Below are 23,124 nucleotides of genomic sequence, written 5' to 3'. Positions count from 1 at the left end.
CTATTTTGCGTTCATCTTAACACTCTGATTGAGCAATATTAGCTTCTGATACGTTCAAATTTGGTCAGATATTTTCAGACGATCTGACTCCTGATAGTTTTGCAATTGCTCAACTACTTCTAGTCAATATTAGCTTCTGATTCGTTTACCTTTGGTCAGATATTTCCAAACAATCTGAGCTCCTGATCTTTTACAATTGGTCTACTTCCAAACAAAATTAGCTCCTGATAGGTTTAAATTTGGTCAGATATTTCCAGGCAGTCTGAGCTCCTGATACGTTTACATTTGGTCATATTTCCAAACAATCTGAGCTGAAACTTTTACATTTAGTCAGATATTTCTAGACAATCGGTGACATCGATAAAAAAAGGGAAAGATTTAAGTTCCAGATGCTTCTGCACTGGAGTTGAATAAAGCACGGGATAAGTCTGAACATCATCCTGACAACCTGATTGTGAGCTCCTGATACTTATACAATCGGCCAGATGTCTGTCTTACTCGCACTCTTCTTGTCCTGATGATTAAAAATCTGATCTCCTGTCGAGATGCTCTAACAATCTGTGCTCCTTATATTTTTATAGTTGGTAAGTTATTTCTTAACAATCTGAGCTCATATTTGTCTAGCTGTCTGTCTAACAATCTGTGCTCCTGATACTTTCAGTTGGTCAGATACTTCGTAAGAACTAGAGAGCTTATTCGTTTTACATCTTGCTCGCAATCTGTGATGAATTCTGTACCAAACAAAAATAAAGCAAAATCATTTATTCAATTGTTTTACAGGTAAGGTTATCAGTCCGTTTTATCAATGGTATCTTCCTGCTGAAAAATACTTTCAGCTCCGGCCAGAGTTTTTCCTGAACGTTGCCCGTTTCCAGCTCCATGTTAGCCCTCTTCTCGAGTATGTCCATGAGGGTCATGTGCCATGTGAGGGCGCTGTTGACCCTCATGAAGATGTACCTCTTGTCTTTAATGTACTCCTCCCAATCCGACCTGATTTGCCTCTGGATGAACCAGCTCTTGAAAAGTTGTCAAGTGGAAATATCGGGTTATGAAATCGGATAAAACTTTTATTTTATTGTAACTCACCTCTTTTTCGTCTACAGCATTGCCGATTTCCTCTAATTTCTTTTTAATCTGATTGACACTCTTATCGAGCCCGGACGTATCCAGACCGATAGACGCCTCCAACCACCAGCTCGTCAAGGTGTCGATATACGAATCAACAATTTCGTCTACCGTGCAGTTCATGTCACAGTTCTGATGAAAAAAATAAACTGCAAAGGTCTGTTAAAAAATGAGTGGCGAAATCCGCCCAAAAATCTTACCTTCTCCCAATTTTCCGCTCTCACGGCCACCATTAACAACAGACCCATAAACATGACCCAAAAACTAGACATTTATAATTCTAATTATAATAGATAGAACAGACAAAATTAAAAAAAAACGCAAGAGCAAAGGTAGACAAATGACAGATCGTCGGCAAAATGCGATTTTCTCCGCGCAGCGTCAAATCGCGATTGAAACGGTTTTAATCCTGTGAAAATATTTCATTTGTCAAAAGTGTCTTTATATTCTTGAGACCTCTCCCAGGCTATAAAATATTGAAATATAACTTGTCGGCACTGGCTGTGGAAGTCCTCAATAACTAATGGATGGTCAGCACTTGATGATGTAAGTGGAGGTTGATAAATTTTTGAGATCTAAGCTCCTGATACTCGGTATTGAGGTTGTTAGTTTTTGCTGCTGACACTCTGAGTGATGTCTAAGCGAGGTTTGTTAGTTTCCGGTATTGGTAAACGCCAGATATCCTGAGTGGAGTTGGTAATTTCTGGAATCTGAGCTCCTGATATTCTGAGTGGAAGCTGTTAATTTCTGTAATCAGAACTCCAAATATTCTAAGCTGATTTGTTACTTTCTGGAATTTGAGCTCCTGATACTCCTGAGTGGAAGTTGTTAGCTTTTGTAATTTGAGTTCTTGATACTCTCAGTAGAGGTTGTTAATGTTTTCAAAACCGAGCTCCTGATATTCTGTATAGGCAGCTAGTTTCTGAAATCTGAACTCTTGTTATTTTCACTAAAAGTTGTTACCTATCAGATTGTATGCTGCTGATACTTTTTCAATGTCCGGTTTGCGTGTTTAGGCTATCAGAGCCCCTGATACTCCCGGTGGAGGTTGTAAGATTGTTGGAATCCGAGCTCCTGTCGCTATGAGTGGGGGTTGTCAGTTTCTGGAATCAGAGATCCTGACACTCTCGGTGAAGGTTGTTAATTAACGGATTGGGATGCTCCCGATACTATTTTCCATGCCAGGTTTGTGTGTTTAAACTATTTGAACTCCTAACATTTATACTGAGTGTAATGATTTTTCTGTAACTGAACTCCTGATTGTAACCTCAATATCTTTAAATAACACCAGTATTTGTTCTTAAATTCCGAACTCATATTTATTTTGGTGGCATCCTTGCAAACTAAGTTCTTTATGCTTTTACAATCGGTCAGATATTTCTTAACAATGTTAGCTCCTTTTGTAGAGGTTGAAGACAGTCTGATTTTATGCTCCTGATTCTTGTTTTGCTTGTTCGTTTAGTTCGTATGTTTAGGGTATCTGAGCTCCTGATATTGTACCGAAAGATGCTGAATAGTAAGCGTCTGGATATCATAATTTTTTAAAACTATGTTTGTGAATGTAAACTCCTGATACTTTCACCCCATCTCTATGATGTATTTACCGAGCTCCTGATGCATTCAGCAGTAGTTAATATGTAAAAAATTTTATATTGTCAATTCATTGAAGAAAATAAAGTCAAATGGTTAACTTTCAATTACAAATGGGGTGCCTTTGTCCGTCGAAGTGGAGCCGATCTGTATGCTAATCGTCCTAAAGGGCTGTTAAATGGGATTATCCGCGTCAAACCTTTTTTTTTAACCCAGAAGTGTTTCCGTCCGAAAAGATGAAAAGGTTGGAAGAGGACCGTTTAAAAAAAAAAGTGGGTTTTATTTTTATCCTCTTTTTCTCTCGCCATCGGGGTGAAATTAATTTTGTTTTAATTTACCCTTCAGTTTTATTTAATTTGCCCCCGCGCCTTTCAATCATTGTGCGGCCGGTTTTAATTCGCAGATGGGCCACACCCCTGTGCATACTGGGTTTTAGACATGGATTAGTTTCAGTTAAAAGCGAATTCGATTTTTTTTAGCGTGTATTTGGTTTCAATAATAGGAAGAAATTATAAAAAATAAAAACTTTACTTCTTATCATTCATTTCTACCTGTAACTCAGGACATTTCTAAAAGTATCAAGAGCTCAAATTGATTAAAATTAGTTCATACAAAGGAGCTTAGATTACTGAACACAGCCGACAGTTTGTGAAAGTGTCAGGAGCTTACAAATCCACTGTTAACAACTTCTAAAGCAAGTATGAGGAGCACAAATTCCTATTCAATACCATGCCAAATGAGAAACTAACAGGAAAGCAGTTTGTTAAAAAAAATGTCACAAAAGGAGGTTAGAGTTTCTGGAAATATCTGACCAATTGTAAAAGTATCAGGAGCTCAGGATGGTAGGAAACCAACATAACAAATATGAGCTTTGACTGTTAGCAAAATTTGGGCCAATCGTAAACGATCAAGAGCTAAAATTGTCGCGAAAGAGAAAACCAATAGTAAAAATAAAAAGAGTTCAGATTGTCTTGAAATATAAGACCAATATTAAAAGTATCAGGAGCTCCGATTGTCTTGAAATAAACTATCAATTGTAAAACTATCAGGAGCTCAGATTGTCTTGAAATATAAAACCAATAGTAAAAGTATCAGGAGCTCAGATTATTACTAACTACATATCTTGTCTATAGTAGATGTATCATGAACATAGATTGGCAGGAGATTATTACCACAATCAGGAGAGTATACTGTTTTGAAATAATTGGTTAACTGTTAAAGTACGAGGAGCACAAATTGATGAAGAAGCATCGCAACAAATAAGAGCTCAAAATGTTAGGAAAAAATAACGAATTGTCAAGGTATAGGAGCTCAGATTATAACTAAATATCTAGCGTACAGGAAATGTATCATGAGGATAGATTGGTAGGACATTATTACTACGATCAGGAGAAATACCTGACTAATTGCAAAAGTATCATGAGCTCAGATTGATAGGAAACCAACAAACCAACACAATAAATATGATCTTTGACTGTTAGGAAAAATCGGGTCAATCGTAAACCTGTCAAGAGCTCAAATTGTCTCGAAAAATAAGACCAATAGTAAAAATATCAGGACCTGAGATTGTCTTAAAATGTAAGACCAATTATAAAAATATCTGGACCACAGATTGTTTTCAAATATAAGACCAATTGTAAAAGTATCAGGAGCTCAGATTGTCTTAAAATGTAACACCATTTGTAAAAATATCAGGAGCTCAGAAGAGGATATTTAAGATCAATAGAAAAAAATATCAGGAAACTAGATTGACTTGAAATATAAGGCCAGCAGTAAAAGTACAGCTCAGAAATAGTAAATGTATCACGAGCATAGATTGGCAGGAGATTACTGTATCAAAAGATCATACTGTTTCGAAATATCTAACTGTTAAAGTAACAGGAGCTCAGTTTGATAGGAAGATAGCTAAACCAATATAAGCCCAAATTGCTTTGAAAAATATTGCTCTGGTAGGTAAGTAATATCATATCTTTTATAACCTACACTTCTTATCAATCTTTTCCTCATGCAACCTTCCATAATCTACATTTCTTATCGACCATTTCCTCCTGTAACCTTATGTAACCTGTACTTTTTACTTACCATTTCCTCCTGTAACTTTCCATAACCTATACTTTTATCAATCTTTTCCTCCTGCAACCTTCCATAACCTACATTTCTTATCGACTATTTCCTCCTTTAAACTTTTATAACCTCTACTTTTTACCAACTATTTCCTCCTGTGACCTTCCACAGGTACCTATACTTTTATCAATCTTGTCCTCCTCTAACTTTTCATAAATTATATTTCTAATCCAACATTTCACCTTACCTTCTATAACTAGTAGATTTTATCAACCATTTCCTCCTGAAACCTTCCATAGCTTGTACTTCTTACGACCACTTTTCCTGTAACCTCCTAAAATGTATATTTCTTATCGATCATTTCCTAATTATCCTGCTCTCCTGTTATTGAGGAAATCCGATGTATTTTTTTAAATTCTGCATAGTACGCATCGAAATCTGGCTGCCTTTTAGAAAATGTATCGATTTAAAACGGACGGCCGTTGTATATCCATTCAGCATTTCTACGGGGATGTTTTTTCAATCTTCCCTCTGTCCGGGTTAAGAAATTAAACACAAATTGAACAAGTTCGTCCAACCACCACGCCCACGGACGACTTCGGAACGTTCAACTTCCGAACAAGGAGTCAGTTTCCCGTTTTCGACGTTACAAATTAATTAGAATAACTTTGTTAAAGCGCGAGGAAATTATAAACGGTCCTGTTGTAAGGGGGTGAACCGTATTCAACCACTCTGATAACACACCGCAGAAATTGTTGTTTTACCGGCCGGTTTTATGTCAGATCCTATCCACCCAACTGGCACCTTTTAACGAGGTTCGTGCGGGTTGGACGAAGTTTCGTCCGACCGCGATCGGAATCGAGCATAAACACCTTTAATGGAAAAGTTCTGCCCGGGCCTTAAGCGGAAAATCGTCTTATAACAGGGCGTTGTCGATTCATCAAGTCCAAGCAAGCGGTTCAAGTCGCGGGGACTTCGTAAAGACACGTTGAAGCTGAAATGATGCCCTTGACCTTTTGACCCTGATCTCCGCCCCTAATTCTTGATACCCTATTAACCACCCCCCTAGGACAAAATAACCGATAACTGTTAGTACCTTTCCCACTATTTGAAATAGAATAGTGCTCCTAATACTATTACAATTGGTCGGATATTTCGTAACAATCGAACCTCAAGAAAGAAGTCAAGCTCATGTATTTGTACTTTTGGGAAAAAAGTGAGCTCCTGTATACTTCTATTTAGTGTTAGCAGTTTCAATAGGAACTCCTGATGTCTTTTTCCGAATATCCGAGCTCCTGATGAGTTTTACAGTTGGTCAGATATGTCGATACATTATGAGATTTTATTTGTGGTATGAACCTCTGACAATCTCAGCTCCTGATAGTTTCAAGCAAATCAGAGCTCCCATTGTCATGATGTCTTACCACTCAGAGTTCCTGATACTTTTATTATTATATAATCTGTTATCAACAATCAACAACAATGGTTTTTTTTAATTACTTTCTAGCAATCCGTTTGTAGAGATGATTGTTTAGCAATATGAGCTTGTGAAATTTTACAGTTGTCTAGATATTTCCATTCAATCTGAGCTCCTATTTGCTGAGATGGTGTGTTGCCTAATACTTAGAGACATTCCAAGCTCCTACTTGTCATGATGATCTCCTATCAATCTTAACGCTTGATACTTTTACAAATAGTCAAATATTCCTTAACAATCAGAGCTCGTATTTGTTTAGCTGTGTTCCTAGCGACATGTAATCCTGATACTTTTAAAATTGGTCAGATATTTCTTACTAGTATGAACTCCTATTTGTATTAGTCTTCCTATAAATCTGAGCTCCTGAGTTTTGTACAATTAGAACTAATTCCAGACAATATTAGCTCCTGATACTTTCACATTGGAGCAAATATTTCTAGACAATTTTAGCTCCTGATACTTTTACCACTGATCAGATACTTGGAGACAATCCGAGCTCCTATTTGTCGCGATGATATTCTGTTGAGCTCTTACTGTTACAATTGATCCAATTCTTCAAGAAAAATTTGAGCTCCTTCGTAAAGATATCTATCCGAGCTCCTGATACTTTTACCACTGGTTTGTTTGACGGGGTTATAAGTGATCAAATCATTTTTGGTTCCTTGTAAAATTACAAAATGGTCGACACATCTGATCAAATGTAAGGTTCATACGTGGGGGCCTTTTCACAAAATCCGCCTCCGGCCGAGTTGTCAAGTTGTCACGAGGAATCGTCAACGAGCGATTGTTGTCTCCTGATCGCATAATGCGCACCGCTAGGACAAAGGGGACTCCGGGGTGAAACTTTTCCAATTCAAGGAGGCGGAGGAGGTAAACTTTCCTTGTTATGCCTCTTTCGACTAGGAGACTTAGGAGACGTGGTCGGGGGGATTAAACAAGGCTTTATTTCCCTGGCGGGTCCGGGTTGACGGACGTGTTACAATTCACCCTTGTACGTATTTGTTATTGAAATCAGAGGACAAATTAAAGTTACATGATATAATTAATAATTTTCTGACTAATAAGAACAATTAGAAGAATCAGGAGATGATGAGGGGCTTAAAGGAACTCAACTATTACATAAGATTATTGGGAAGTAACGATACAAAAGTTAATCATATCTACAACGAATAGCAGGAGCTGCAGGAGGAACCAGATTCCAACGCAATATCTAACCAATTGTAAACTAAGGAGCTAAGATGGTTAGAAAATCACCATATTAAACGAGTTAATAAAGCACGGGGTAAGAGTCTAAACTTGTCAAGACAGGAGATTCAGAAGTTAAAGGAAATTTGATCAAAAAGAAGGTTGGTAATTAGGGGGAAAACTGAGCTCCTGATAATTTTACAATTGGTCAGATAGGTAGGCAATGTGAGCTCCTGATACCACCAGACAATCTGAATTCCTATTTGTTATGATGATATCCTAGTAATCTGAGCTTCAGATATCTCATATATTTACTATTGGTAAGATATTTATTATAAGGTAGACAATATGAGCTTTTAAGACATTTATATTTGGTCTGGTATATCTAGATTATCTGAGCTCCCGACACTTTTCGAAATAGTCAGTATTTCTAGACAATCATTTCCAATATCAGAAACATATAAATATGCCAGACTTTACAACAATTTTGACTATATTTTTCCAGTATCAGGAGCATAAATGTCTTCGCAACAAATAAAATATCAGGAGCTCATATTTCTAAAGCGTCACAACAAACAGGAGCTCATGTTGCTTTAAATAACTGACCAACTATAAAGTTATCAGGAGCTCACATTTCTAAGAAATATGTAACCAATTGTAAAAGTCTCAGAAGTTCGGTTTTCCCCTAATTACCAACCTTCTTTTTGATCAAATTTCCTTTAACTTCTGAAGCTCCTGTCTTGACAAGTTTAGACTCTTACCCCGTGCTTTATTCGACTCGTATAGAGAAGCATCTGGAACTTAAATCTTCCGCCTTTTACCTATCTATGATTAAAGATTGTATAGAAATATATGACACATTGTAAAGGTACCAGCGTAGATTATTAGAAATATCTGACCAAATGTAAAAGAATCAGTACCTAATATTTTCTACTAATATCTGAACAAACGTAAACGTACCAGGAGCTAATATTGTCTAGAAGTAGTTGACGAATTGTAAAAGTATCAGGAGCTCAGATTGTCTAGGAATAGTTGATCAATTGTAAAAGCATCAAGAGCTCAGATTGTTTGAAATATCTGACAAAATGTTAACGTATCACGAGTTAATGCTGTCTACAAATAGTTGACCAATTGTAAAATTATCAGAAGCTCAATCGTCGAGAAACTTCTGACTCAATGTTAAAGTATCAGGAGCTCAGATTGTGACAAAATGTTAACGTATCACGAGTTAATATTGTCTACAAATAGTTGCCCAATTGTAAAATTATCAGAAGCTCAATCGTCGAGAAACTTCTGACCCAATGTTAAAGTATCAGGAGCTCAGATTGTCTCGAAATATCCAACCAAATTTAAACTTGTCAGGTGCTAATATTGACTGGAAGTAGTTGGCCAATTGTGAAAATATCAGGAACTCAAATTCTGAACTCAAACCAATTTGAGCTCCTGATACTGTTACATTGTTAAGAAATACGTAGCTAAATATATCAGGAGCTCAGATTTCTATATCATGACAAAAAACAGGAGGTCAGATTGTATGGACAAATTTGACCTAATGTAAAATCATTAGGAGCTCAGTAGAAATATCATCTCGGATTTTACGGCACCAACGGTATACGGTTCTATGTATAACGGAGTACAACAGATCAAGAGGTAAATTCGAAAAGGTTTATTTAGCGATTTTCCCGCCTTCAAATCGTCTATAGCCGTTAATAGATATTCTTTAAACACTTTCCAATGCTCTTCTTGGTTTGTTGGCTCCGGTTCACCCGCCAAGTATATTTCTTTCACAAGGTTCAGGAAGTACGACAGAACGGATAGCCTCTTGAAATAGGACAGGTACTGTACGACGTTCACGGTCATGTATCCTTTCCAGTTGTCCGCCATGTATCTCCTCATTTCACGGTACTGGAAGATAAAAAATGGAAAACTCAAGCTTTTTTGTTTTCTCACTGAGGAAAAGATCAAACTGAAAACCTCGTCTGTTCCGATCAGATTCATGAAATCTTCCAGTTGCTTCTCCAATTCGTCCAAGGCCTTGTTTAATACGTTCGAATCTACTTCGGTTGAGATCCTCCAAAGTTCGGCCAGGCCTTTACGCCTATGATCGAACACCTGCTTCAAATCGCACTCTTCCACGTCACTCGGTATCTGGTCCTTTCAAAACAATTATACAACTTTCGAAACAAAAGATTCAAACATCACTCACCGTCCGATCTAGATTGGCCGACGCGGCGACGAATTGCAATATTGGCAAGACGAACCGCAGCATGTCCACCTGGACAAATCAACGAACGGATTAAACTATAATAAAACCAGTTGGAATGTGACGCAAACATCGAGTCTAAACATCGAGTCGCGCAGCGTGAAATCACAATTGGAACAGTCGAATCCGGTGAAAATCGATGAATAACAAAACCTTTTGAGAGAATTACTGCTTAGATAAAGTGATGATGCTGAAAGCTGATAACCTATTCCGATTTTAACCTTTTCTTCTTTTGACAACTTGATAATCCTTAATACAAATAGACCTGAGTTCCCTACAACCTTTACTCCTAATAGGCTGAACTCCTGTCAATCTCAGCTAATAAGATAACCATAACCTCCTGATGAAGATGATACATGAAGCGGGGTTTGTGCTCCCCTGGCAGTACAGCCTTCTGGCTTATTGTACCTTCCTAGTTCCCTAGTTCAGTGCAACAACCTCAATCCTTCTGATCAGAACTATCAGGTCATTGACTGTCCTACAATTCCCTAAGTTTTTTCTGCATGCTAGGGTAAATCTCCATTGAGCCGTTGCTTCGCATTCGTAGATGATATGGGTGGCTGTTTCTTCCTCCTCACAACATAATCTACAAATGGGATCGTTGTATATGCCCATGTTATGTAGGTGTTTGGTCAGATGTCACGTATGTCAGATGTCCTATCATTCTATGTCTGGCCTCTCCAATTGAAATAGAGAGTTTGCCAGACCTGGTAAGGGTTGTTGTAGCATACGTTTACTGTGTATAGTGCCCCCCTAGAGTTTATCCACTTCTCCTTTTGTTTTATTTGAATCAATTCTGTGATGGAGGATTTTGTTTGTTTTGTTATCCCAAGTATAGGTTCGGGGTCTTGCATATCCTCCTCTGGCCAGTGTGTCTTCTTTTTCGTTACCCAAAATTCCTTTGTGCCCTGGCATCCAATATGACATCATGTTGTTGTGTATCACCAACTTTTGGAGATTTTGGATGCATCACTGACTAATTTGATATGTTTTATTTTCACGTTAGTGCTTTATTGCTTGGCAATCCGATCTTATGAGGTTTTTTGCCAGTGGAACGTCTTTTAAGATATTCTAAAACATTGATGCATCTATTTCTGCTTGAAAGACCCAAGTGTACTTCCCTAATGAGTTTGATGATGTCTCTAAGAATGGTTGTCTGATTTTGTTAATTATAGTTGTGTGACCGAATTGTTTAGTTCCCATTCAGTTTGATTGTGTGTGTGTGTGTGTGCGCGTGCGTGCGTGCGTGCGTGTGTGTGTGCGTGCGTGCGTGCGTGTGTGTGTGTGTGTGTGTGTGTGTGTGTGTGTGTGTGTGTGTGTGTGATCTCCTGAGAGACTAACCTCCTTCAATCTGTGCTTCTGATAGCGAAACCGTACTCCTGTCAATCTGATCATCTGATATCCTAACCTCCTGTCAATCTGAGCTCTTGATAGCGTAACCATACGCTCCTCTCAATTTGATCTCCTGAAAGCCTAAGCTCCTGACAACTTCTCCTCCTAATAGCCCAAACTCATATTAATTTCATCTCCCCTTAAGCCCCGAACTGAACTTCTGTTAGCCTAAACTCCAGTCAATCTCATCTCCTCATAGCTTAAGCTTTTGTCCCACGTATACTCTAGATAATCTAAGCTTCTATCCACGTCTTATCTAGATAGCCTTTTCATCTCTGCTCCTGCTAGCATGATCTCCTTAAAAAAATTACTCCTCATAGATTAAGCTCCTGTTCATATCTGCACCTGATAGCGTCCTGTCTAACTCTACTTTTGGTAGCCTAACCAGCAGTCAATTTCAGCTCCTGATTGCTTAAGCTTTTGTCCCACTTATTCTCTAGATAGCCTAAGCCTTAACCCCATCAAACTTCTACTCTTCATAGAGTAAGCTTGTTCATATCTGCATCTGATACCGTAAGCTCCTGCCTAACTCTAAGCTACTTTAGGTTAAGCTCCTGGCAATGTTTATAGCTCCCGTTAATCTCCTGTTAGCAAACCTGTCAATCTGAGCTCCTTTTAGCGTAAGCTCCATAAAACCTCTACTGCTCATTGACTAAGCTCCTGTTCGTATCTACACCTGATAGCTTAACCTCCAGACAATCTCAGCTCCTGATAGCATAAGCTTCTGCCGTCCTCCACTCTTGATACTCGCGTAGATATATAAAGTTGTTATTGTTTGTACAAGTGAACTAAAATCTTTAGGACTTTCGCGTGGATTATAAGCTCCTGTTACTTGAATTTTTTATTCAGTATCTGCAATTAATGTCGTTGTTTCTCTTGTGTCCAGGTCTTTCTCGCCAACATGCTTCTCATCCTGGCGACAAACCTGGCCGGCGTGCTGACCCATTATCCGAGCGAGACCGCCAAGAGGGAGGCGTTCCTCGAGACGAGGAGGTGCGTCGGGGCGAGGCTCAAGACCCAGGGGCAGAACCAGCAACAGGTAGGAAAATGAGAGGGAAGATAACAGGGATCTAAGGAGGGTAGGGTAGGGTTGACAAGAGCTTACGTTGACACAGGGGATATACTTCCTATTTCCGGCCTTGGGCTTTTTCTTTGATTTTTTTACCATTAATTAAATTGATATTTAAACCCGTTCGTTTAGCCAAATGAGTTCAAGGGCGAAGAGTGAAAGGGTTGCAGCAACCCTCGGGGAAAGCTGTCGACTTTTCTTAAGATTTCACGGGCTTTTTGCCGCCTGTCAGAAACACTTTCTTAAAGTCTGAAAACAGAAAGCGGAAAGTCGCCAGGCAGACAGAGGATGAAAAGGTCGCAAAATTAATTAATCGACTCCAACCCCCAACGCAACCCCCAATCAAAGGAAAATTTGATAGAATTTCGCCAGATACCTCGTGTCAAATAAAAGCCCTCTTCAATACACCAGGCGCGTTTTATTATTCCATTTATTTAATCTTAGGCCGACGTTTAATTTAATAATTTAAAAAAAAAGGAAAACAAATCCTAACTCCCAGAGGGGAAAGAATTGCCGACATGAAAAACGTTTTCGTTTTCTTTTTCCAACTCAATCATGGATGAGATTATAAGCTTGCTGTATCACTCAAACAGAAATCCTACTTCAATTTGGCCCCATTTCATTTGTTTTCACCCCGTTAAAAAATAAAACAGTGACAAATTGAAAAATCTACTTTTGTATATTATTAGCGAAGGTTAAAACAAAAAGAAGAAATAGAATTGGGTTGTCATAAAGGAACAGAGTTTACAGTAACAAGAAATGTCGTTATTAGGAGAGCTTAATTTGAAAAGTGAAGAACCTTGAAAAAAGGTTGAAAAGATAAGGTGTTTATCAGGAGTAGAGATTAACCGAAGCCAAGGCGAACGGGACCTGGGATGAACCGGAGCTTTAAGCTATCATGAGGAGGACAGGAGGTCAGGCTATCTAGGGAATACGTGGATATAAGGACCTGAGGTTGACTGAGGATAGACTATCAGAAGTTGAGATTAACAGGAGCTTATGTTTTTACTATCAGGAACTCGGATTGTCAGGAGGTTAGGCTGTCAGGAGCAGATATGAAAAGATGCTTAGGCTGTCAAGAGGTTGTCAGGAACTTCGTATATAAGGAGTTCAGATTAACAAGAGCTTACGCTATCACTATCGGAAGGTCGGATTGACAGGTAGGCGATCGGGTGTAGAAATTGAAAATCTATTCAGAGTTTGGATTATCAAGAGCTTAGGCTGTCAAGAGCAGATATAAAAAGGTGCTTAGGCTGTTAAGAGTAGAGGTTGTCAGGTACATAGCTTATAAGGAGTTCAGATTAACAGTAGCTTACGCTATCGTTATCGGGAGCTCGGATTGACAGGACTTAAGGTCAGGCGTAGAGATTAAAAATCTATACAGAGTTGTTATCAGGATATCAGGAGGTGAAAAGAATACGAGCTTAAGCTATTAGGAGTGGCGGTTGTCAGGAACTTTACCTATAAAGAGTTGAGATTTTTAATTCTCAGGAGGTAAGGTTATCTGGAGTATAGAGTGAAAATCTATTCAGAGTTTAGGTTGTCAAGAGCTTAGGTTATTAGGAGGAGAGAAGGATAAGAGTCTAAGCTATTAGAAGTAGCGGTTGTCTGTACCTTAACCTATAAAGAGTTAAGATTGACAGGAACTTACGCTTTCGCCATCAGGAACTCAGATGGACAGGATATTAGGCTATGAGGAGGAGAGATTGAAAGAAGCGTGCTATCCAGAATACAGGTCATGAAGAGCTTAAGCTATCAGCATGAGAGATGAAAAGAAGCTTATGCTATTTAGGAGTAGTGGTTGTCAGAAATTTAGTCTATAAGAAGTTGAGATTGACAGGAGGTTAAGTTATCAGGAGTAGAGATTGAAAATCTACTCAGAATACAGGCATGAAGAGCTTAAGCTATCAGCATGAAAGATGAAAAGAAGCTTATGCTATTTAGGAGTAGAAGTTGTCAGGAAGTTAGTCTATAAGGAGTTGAGATTGACAGGAGGTTAAGTTATCAGGAGTAGAGATTGAAAATCTACCCAGAATACAGGTCATCAAGAGCTTAAGCTATCAGTAGCAGAGATGAAAATGAGCTTACGTTATTTAGGAGTAGAGGGTTAGAGGAAGTTAGCCTATAAGTAGGTGAGATTGACAAGAGGTTATGTTATCAGGAGGAGAGATTGAAAAAGCATGCTATCCATAAAACACGTTGTCAAAAGCTTCAGCTAGCAGGAGGAGAGATGAAAAGAGCTTAGGCTGTTAAAAGTACAGGTTATCAGTTCATCAAATTGTCAGGAGTTTAATGTGTTAGGAGTAGAGGTTGGTAGGAGCTTCGCCTATCAGAAGTAGAGGTTTCAGGAGCTTAAAGTAGCAGGAGTTGATGTTGTCAGGAGGTTAAACAGGGGTTAAACAGGAGCTCAAAATATCAGAAGTAGAGATTGCCATGAGCATAGAAAATCTTTACGCTATCAAGAGCTGGGATTAACAGAGGTTTAAGCTATCCATAGTTCGAAATCGAAGTTTATCAGTTCTGTTTTGTTTCGTGTTTATTCCACGTTGTTGCTTATTAAGTTCTAACTCACCGGAGAAGTCTTGGCGGGGGGAATCGAGTTAGCCAAGAAGCCTGTCAGCCCTCCTCCTTCTTTTTGTTTGAAGACGCAGGACGGGGGTGGGATTAGTCAATGAGGCGAGGGACTTTAGACTTGTCGTGGATGATAATTGAGTTAACGCCGCTCCGGTCCTACTTTTCATCTAATTAGACTTGCTTCTTACTTTTACCTCTGGCTTCTAATCCTCCCCTTGTGAAATCACCACTTTGACATGGGGCACCCTGTAAAAGGCCGGCTCCCTTTGAACACCCTCGCCAACTTTCTACTTTCTAATTATTGTGCTTTTGCGTGTTTTTTTAAGCTACCCATTTACCAAGGGATGAAAGACGAGACGGTTCCACCGTTTTTTGCTGTGTTGTTTCTGCTTTGATACCGACTCCTTGAAGACTGGGATTGGAGAAGTGCGATGAAACTTTTCCAAGAGAATCTGATGTCGAAAATAAAACAAAAACCCGAAAAAGATTTTTGTAAAAAGAAAGGAGATCAAGTATCCGTGCCGTCTCACAAATGATAGAGATCACGTTACAAGGACGGTGCGAAGGTAAAAAGGACAAATTTATAGAATACATGAAAGAAAAACTTGCTAAGCATCATTTCCTTTTTAATAAAAACACAACAGCCGTATAACTTTTCCCACTTGGAGACAACGGAGAACTTCATACATAAATGTATCATTTATCTCCAGCTATAAAAATAATATAGGATTCCTCCATAGAAAAAAAAATGTTTTAGACTTTAAGCACATCTCGTTAGACTATCTGGAGCTAAGATTTGACAAGAGTTTAGACTATCGGAAGAAAAAGATAACATGAGCATAAGCTATCTAGAGAAGAGAGTGATAGTAGTTTATGCTACCAAAATACACAGTGGCAGGAGGACCTTACGCTATCAGAGAAGACGCCAGCAGAAGCTTAGACTATCTGGACCTAAGATTGACAAGAGTTTAGGCTATCAGGTGTAAAAGATGATAGGAAATTATGCTATCCATAGTAAAAGATGACAGGTGTATAAACTAATAAGAAAAACGAGTAGTAGGAGCTTAAATTACCGGGAGCAGAGGATAACAAGAGCTTACGCTGTCAAAATTCATTGGCAGCAGCTTTTGCTACCAAAGTACACGTTGACAGGAGGTTACGCTATCAGGAGAGGGTACTGACAGCAGCTTACGTTATCAGAAGAAAAGATAGACAGGTGCTTACCCTATCGAGAATAGATGGTGACAGGGGCTTATGCTCTCAGGAGAAGGTATTGACGGGAGCTTACATTATCAGAAGCAAAGATTGCCAGACGCATTCGCTACCAAATTAACGTTGGCAGAAGCTTATGCTGTCAGGAGAAGTATTGACAGGAGCTTACATTATCAGAAGCAACGATTGATAGGAGCTTTTCCTACCAAAATATACGTTAGCAGGAGATTATGCTATCAGGAGAGGTATTGACAGTAGCTTACATTATCAAAAGCAACAATTCAAAGGAGTTTACATTATCAAAAGCAACAGTAGACTGGGGCTTACATTATCAGAAGCAACAATTGACAAGATTTTTCGCTACTAAAATATATTTTGGCAGGCGCTTACGTTATCAGGAGAAGGTATAGACAGGAGCTTTCATTATCAGCAGCAAAGATTTTTTAACCAGAGCTTTTAATAGGTTGATCTTCTGTAATCCTTGCTCTTGAGTATAGAATATCCTATCAACAAATCCCGAAAGAGTAAGCTCCTGTCAATGCCTTCTCCTGATAACGTTACCTCCTGCCAACGTGTATTATGGTAGCGTTAGCTCCTATCATCCATTGCTCCCGATAATCTAAGTCTATATTATTCTCTTTTTTTATAGTTTATCCTATCCTGTCCTCTTTCACTCTGGTTACTATAACCTTCTATTATCTTTTACACCTAATAGCCTAAACTCTTGTCATTCTTAACTCCGGATAGCCTAAGCTTCTGCTCACGTCTTCTCCAGATAGAGTAAGCTCATCCTGCCAACGTGTATTTTGGATGCGTAAGCTATCACTTTTATCACTTTCTTCTTGATAACTTTTGCTCATGACATCTTTTTCTCCCGATAGCTTAAACTCCTGTGAATCTTAGCAACTGATAGTCTCAATTTCTGTCAAAGTCTTCTCTTAATACGTTAAGCCCTTGTCTTTTTATACTCTCGATAAGGCCTTACCCACGTTTATTTTTGTAGCGAAAGCTCCAGTCTATCTCTGCTTCTGTTAATCTATGCTCCTTCCAACGTATTTTGTTGTTAACTTTCGCCTCTGTGATATTTTACTCTTGATAGCCTAATCTCCTGCTCACATCATCTCCTGATAGCGTAAGCTCTTATCGGCGTCTCCTACTGGTAATTAATCTCCTGCCATATTTTACGCCGGCTAGCGTAGCACTCCCCTCCTTCTATCAGTTCACTGTTATTTCCGTACGCAGTGATTCAAACGTCTCATGCTCAGCCTTTTGTATATGCCTGTGAGTGTATTGAGTTTGTGCTTTATTTAATGTAATATTCTAGGAGAGGCTCCTTCTCTCCGTCCTGCCGAGGCACGTCGCCATGGAGATGAAGGCGGACATAGCGGGCAAACCGCAGGACACCATGTTCCACAAGATCTACATCCAACGCTACGAAAACGTCAGGTACACAAAAAAGAACCGAGCCGTGGTGAAAAAAAAATTTATAAACCGTTTCCGTTACAGCATACTCTTCGCCGACATATGCGGATTCACGAGCCTCTCAGACCAGTGTACGGCCCAAGAGATTTACATCCTCCTCAACGAGCTTTTCGCCAGGCGAGTCTACACGTATCATCTTAACATATTAGTCTTAAATGATTACACCATAAAGTCTCGGGTAGTTGTCTATTGGCCATATGATGAGATCATGATTTCACCTGTATATCATGATATTCCGGACAATCTTGATATGTGTGACATAGTAGATGTACATATTAGTCTTAAGTTGTTCATAATTTTTGAACAAATTTTTCGTATGTTGTGGTTTTGAGTGAACCACATGCCTTGGTATGTTAGGTTCTCGTTGATTAATGTATATATTTGTGACACGATGACCGTTGATATACATATATATATATATCACATGTTTGCTTGAAACTTTCCAGGTTTGACAGGCTGGCTCAGGAGCACCATTGCCTTAGGATCAAGCTCCTCGGCGACTGCTACTACTGCGTCTCCGGGCTTCCCGAGCCCAGGCCTGACCACGCTCACTGCTGCGTCGAAATGGCCCTGGACATGATCGACGCCATCGCGTAAGTGAAACCCTTCCGGGCGCGCCGTTGGCGTTCAATCACGCAACATTTTCCAGGCTGGTGCGAGAGGTGATGGGCGTCAACGTGGACATGAGGGTCGGAATACACACGGGACGGGTCCACTGCGGCGTCCTCGGCCTCAGGAAATGGCAGTTTGACGTCTGGTCGAACGACGTCACGTTGGCCAACTACATGGAAAGCGGAGGCATACCAGGGTAAGCCAAAAAGGAAAAATTATCAAGCTGTTTTAAATCCCATTGGTTTCTTCTTAAATAGGAGGGTCCACATAACGGAAGAGACTTTAAAATGCCTCAACGGAGACTACAAAGTCGAACCGGGCACAGGGTACGAAAGGAACTCGTACCTGAGAGACCATAACATCACGACCTACCTCATCATACCTCAGGAGACGAGCAGGCAGGTAAGTCCTTATCCTCTGAGCTTCAGATAATCTCTTCTGCTCCTGATAGTCCATACTCCTGATGTCTAAGTTTCTGTCGATCTCTTCTCTTTATAGCTTAAGCTCCTGTCATCCTTTACTACTGATAGCTAAGCTTCTGCCAATCTCAGCTCCTCATAGTCCATACTTTTATCCATGTTTGCTCCTTTCAATCTCAGCTCATGACAGTATAAACATCTATCAATCTTTGCTCCGGATAGCCTTAAGCTTAGGCTGTCTACTCTTCTCTTAGTGTGTAATAGTGTAAGCTCATATCGGCTTCGCTTCTGATAGCCTACACACCTTTCCGCATCTTCTCCTGAGAGCATCTAGTTAATCCCTGTTCCTGATATCCGAATCATCTCCGCTCCTGATAGACTAAGGTCAAGTTAATCCCAGTTCCTGATGGCCAAAGCCCTAGTTAATCTCTGTTCCTGATATCCTACCCATCTGTTAATCTCCGCTCTTGGTAGACTAAGCTCCTGTTAGTCGCAGATCCTGATAGCCCAAGCTCTGGTTAACCTTTGATCCTGATATCCTAAGTTCCTTCAGCAGGTAAGTCTCCAAGGTCTTAACTTCGTAAAAGACTTAACTACCGACGACAATTTTTCAGAGGCACTCAAGTACGAAAAAACCGCCAAACGTTTCGAACGGTAACGTTGCCAAGGAGCTTCGACTGATGGGGCACGGTTCCAAAGGGAGCAAGTACAACAAGTATGGATGAAACTTTCCTAAAGGATTTTTGTCGATTTGTTTATATTTTTGTTAACAGGCTGGGTATAGCAAAGGATGCGGAGGAACAAAAGGACCCGGAGGATGAGGTCAATGACTACCTCATGTGGGCCATCGAAGCCAGGAGCATAGACCAACTCAGGGCAGAACACTGCCAACCCCTCCTGCTCAACTTTAGACAAACCGACGTTGAAAATAAAGTAAGCGCAAGAAACTTCAAAATCCTTCTTTCTAATCGATTGTTATTTTAGTATTCGAAAGAACGCGACAAGATGCTCCATATCTACTTCATATGCTCCTTGACCCTCATGGTGACCATAGTGGCCGTCCTGCTTATCATGTTTCCACAGTAAGTCCTTCTTCCTTGGGTGAAGTACCAGATAATATTTCTGTTTTGGTTTTAAGCGATCCGCATTTGTACGTCGTCTATTCAGTCGGCCTCCTACTGGTCACGATGATCACAGTGATCGTCGTCGTCGATAAGTGCAAGGTGAACCGTGCTTATCTAAACTTGAAGGATTGTACAATATTTTTTGGCGTTTAGGACAAGCTGTCACCACTTGTGCGTGTGTCATCGATGATCCATGAAAACAGAAACGTAGCTCAGGTGTTCGCCATTATAGTCATAGCCATAGCTTTCACAACAACGCTCTTTCCTCTGGTCTGTCTAACTTATATAAAAAAAAGTCAGGTTAATTTTTGTATTTGTTTTTTTGTTTAAAGATATATAGGGTAAGGATAGTCGGGCATAATATAACCATTGAGACAAACGCATCGTCGAACTTCACTCTGGAGTTGGACGAGACGTCTGACACCGCAGTACTGTCGGAGTTGGCGACTATGTGCATAGTCGTGCTCATTATAATAACGGCGGCGTTCCAGATACTCACGAGCATTATAAAGGTGTTCATACTGTCGATCATAACGTTCACCTTCCTCGCCGTCCACTTCTCTCAGGCCTCGAGGTATGAGGAGTATTGAAGTTAAGCTTTGGGTGTATTTTTGAACGGCTTTTCTTGAAGCGGATTGGACGGGTACTCGGAGGTGTCCAACGTCGTCTCGCTCGTCGGTTTCCTCCTTGCTGTGATCATCCACGGAAGACAGACGGAGGCGACGAACAGGCTCGATTTCCTCTGGAAACTACAGGCGACGGGTAAAACCCGATTCAAAATCAATAATCCAATCTAAACTTATTCTTTTTTCAGAGGAAAAAGAAGACATGGAACATCTTGAAGCGTACAACAGGAAACTCCTTGGCAACATATTGCCCGCCCACGTCGCCGAACACTTTCTCAATTCGGACAAGAACTTCGACGACATGTACCACGAACAGTGCGAGTGCGTCTGCATCATGTTCGCCTCTATTCCGAACTTTTCGGAGTTTTACGTCGAGCTCGAAGGGAACAACGAGGGCGTCGAGTGCCTCAGACTTTTGAACGAGATCATCGCTGATTTCGACGAGATACTCGCTGAGCCAAAGTTCTCCTGCATCGAGAAGATCAAATCGACCGGGGCGACGTACATGGCGGCATCGGGTAAACCACAAAAAATAGCATAACATCTCATAAAAACCACCATAGATATCATTATTGCCAAAACGATTGACCATATCCATGTCCGACTAGAAGTTATGACATCTGTGTCTTCTAGAGCGTCAATTGTGCCTACATTCTTTCATTTTTGTCGTTTGGAAATCAAGGATTAGTGATAATATGGGAATAAGAGAATAAATCCAAGATGGGATTATCCGAAGGCACTAACAGCTCACTCTGTGTCTCCTATGACAATGAAGTCTGCCTAGATTCTTTCGTTTTTGTCCATTGTAAGTAATGGATTAGTGTGGATAATGGATTAAAAGGAATAATCGAAGATGGGATTGCCCAACGCTTGGCTAGCTTCGACTGTGTCTCCGATATCCTCAATCTAGGCATAATTTCTGTCATTATCCTTATGCCACTCCAGAACTTTAAATCCGCAAGGAATTTACCATTCTTCTCTTTCAGATGCCAAGGATTAATGTGAATATGGTATTGAAAAGATTAATCCAAGAAGCGCTTATCCCAAGGCTGTACCGCTCATGCTGTGTCTTCCAGGAATAATAGTCTGTCTAGATTCTCTTGCTTTGCCTGTATTAAGTAATGCATTGGTGTGTATAAAGGATTAACCTAAGATCGGATTATCTCAAGGATGTACAGCACATGCTGGGTCTTCAAGGTCAAAAAACCTGCCTAGGTTCTTTCGGTTTTGTCCGTTATAACTAATGGATTAGTGTGTATAATGGATTAAGAGGATTAATCGAAGATGGGATTATCTCGATGCTGTAGTTGTTCATACTGTGTCTTCAAGGACTAAAAGTCAGCCCAGATTCTTTCGTTTTTATCTGTTGTGAGTAATGGGTTAGTTTGGATAATGGATTAAGAGGATTAATCGAAGATAGGATTACCAAAGGCTTGGCCAGCTTCTACTGTGTCGCCAAAATCCTCAATTATGCATAGATTCTGTCATTTTAAGTAATGTTTTAAGTAATTCTTTTTGAAGTAATGGATTGGTTTGAAATTAGATTAATAGGATGAATCCAAGAAGGGATTATCCCAAGGCTTGACAAGCTTTTAGTATGTCTCCAAGATCCTCAAACATGCCTGATTCTGTCATTTAATCCGCTTTTCGTTGTTTGGAAATCAAGGATTAGTGTGGATAGATTCTTTCTTTTTTTTTGGCCGTTGTAAGTAATGGATTAGTATGGATAATGGATTAAGATGATTAATGAAAGATGGGATTATCATAAATCTGTGCCAGCTCATGCTCTGTCTTCTTAATGAATTTAATTCTTCCTTCATTCTTTCGTTTTTGTGCTTTGTAAAAATGGATTAGAATGGATAATGGATTAAGAGAATTAATCCTTAGTGAGATCGGCCAAAGCTTTGGCCACCTTCTTTTGTGTATTCAAGATCCTCAATTATGACTAGATTCTGTCATTTTATCCTCATTGTTATGTTTTGGAAGCCAAGGATTAATGTGGATATTTGGATTCAAATGATTAATCCAATATGGGATTATCCCAAGATTTTACCAGCCACTAATGTGCTTTAAGACCCCTAATTATATCTAAATTCTGTCACTGCATGTTCATTTTGGCCTTTTGGTAATCAAATGGGTCAAATCATGGGATAATCCCACCTTCGGTTAATCCTCCTAATCCCATATGCAAACTTATCCTTGATTTTCAAACGAAAATAAGGATGAAATGACAGAATCTAGACATAATTTGGGATCTTGAAGAACATTACGTGATTGTCAAACCTTGAGATAATCCCACTTTAGATTAATTCTCTTAATCTCCTATCCTCAATAATCCTTGACTTCTAAAGAACAAAATGAATGAACATAGGCAGAATTGAAGTTCTAAGACACATTAAAACCAGGTGGTATTTAAAACCAGGTATTCATGGGATAATCCCACCGTGGATTTAATATATTTCTTAATCAAATATCCACACTCATCCTTGTCATCCAAACTGTAAAAAGAATGGATGTAGGCAGAGTTGAAGTTCTTGAAGCTTATTAGAGATTGGTCAATCCTTGGGATAATCCCACCTTGGATTAATATATTTCTTCATCCAATATCCACACCCATCCTTGTCTTTCAAACTGTAAAAGGAATGGATGTAGGCAGAATTGAAGTTCTTGAAGCTTATTAGAGACTGGTCAATCCTTGGGATAATCCCACCTTGGATTAATATATTTCTTAATGCAATATCCGCACTAATGCCTTACAAAGGGCAAAAGGAAAGAATGTTGCCAGAGTTGAATCTCTTGAGGAGAGATTACAGATTGGCCAAGCCTTGGGATAATCCCACCTTGGATTAATATATTTCTTAATCCAATATTCACTCTAATCCTTGTCATCCAAAGTATAAAAGAAATGAA

At 39.5% G+C, this 23,124-nt stretch overlaps 3 protein-coding genes across 9 annotated transcripts in view; 1 reads left to right on the top strand and 2 right to left on the bottom strand.

Moving 5' to 3' along the window:
* LOC106671898 (adenylate cyclase type 6) overlaps nt 1-23,124 on the top strand; it is an 80,067-nt gene that overhangs the window by 53,625 nt on the left and 3,318 nt on the right. For all 5 annotated transcript variants that reach the window (XM_014402866.2, XM_024227466.1, XM_024227470.1 and 2 more), the window contains 14 exons: nt 11,983-12,135; nt 17,276-17,397; nt 17,458-17,550; nt 17,880-18,026; nt 18,083-18,241; nt 18,303-18,447; nt 19,079-19,179; nt 19,238-19,397; nt 19,449-19,546; nt 19,603-19,687; nt 19,742-19,858; nt 19,921-20,162; nt 20,220-20,350; nt 20,403-20,732. In XM_014402866.2, coding sequence (XP_014258352.1) covers nt 11,983-12,135; nt 17,276-17,397; nt 17,458-17,550; nt 17,880-18,026; nt 18,083-18,241; nt 18,303-18,447; nt 19,079-19,179; nt 19,238-19,397; nt 19,449-19,546; nt 19,603-19,687; nt 19,742-19,858; nt 19,921-20,162; nt 20,220-20,350; nt 20,403-20,732 — 2,083 coding nt within the window. The remainder of the gene's footprint in view (nt 1-11,982; nt 12,136-17,275; nt 17,398-17,457; nt 17,551-17,879; nt 18,027-18,082; nt 18,242-18,302; nt 18,448-19,078; nt 19,180-19,237; nt 19,398-19,448; nt 19,547-19,602; nt 19,688-19,741; nt 19,859-19,920; nt 20,163-20,219; nt 20,351-20,402; nt 20,733-23,124) is intronic.
* On the bottom strand, nt 744-7,878 carry LOC106671907. The gene is made up of 3 exons (XM_014402880.2): nt 1,326-7,878; nt 1,087-1,257; nt 744-1,016 (listed from the first exon to the last, which is right to left on the bottom strand). Exons 1-3 carry the CDS (start codon nt 1,395-1,397, stop codon nt 762-764), a joined length of 498 nt encoding a protein of 165 aa, XP_014258366.1. The 5' UTR covers nt 1,398-7,878; the 3' UTR covers nt 744-761.
* The window catches only part of LOC106671952, a 35,412-nt gene continuing 20,963 nt past the window's right edge, over nt 8,676-23,124 (bottom strand). Inside the window, exons 5-7 of one of the 3 annotated variants that reach the window (XM_024227525.1) lie at nt 9,648-9,716; nt 9,416-9,595; nt 8,676-9,346 (exon numbers count right to left, since the gene is read on the bottom strand). In XM_024227525.1, the coding sequence (XP_024083293.1) occupies nt 9,005-9,346; nt 9,416-9,595; nt 9,648-9,710 (585 nt within the window). In that variant the 5' untranslated portion in view covers nt 9,711-9,716 and the 3' untranslated portion in view covers nt 8,676-9,004. Of the gene's footprint in view, nt 9,347-9,415; nt 9,596-9,647; nt 9,780-23,124 lie in introns of those variants that run through there. The other 2 variants (XM_024227527.1, XM_024227522.1) reach the window with 2 other exon arrangements.

The sequence above is a fragment of the Cimex lectularius genome, unplaced genomic scaffold (genome assembly GCF_000648675.2).
Source record: "Cimex lectularius strain Harlan isolate CLEC.00 unplaced genomic scaffold, Clec_2.1 scaffold14, whole genome shotgun sequence".
NCBI lineage: Eukaryota > Metazoa > Arthropoda > Insecta > Hemiptera > Cimicidae > Cimex > Cimex lectularius.
This window is presented reverse-complemented; position numbering and strand designations above follow the sequence as displayed.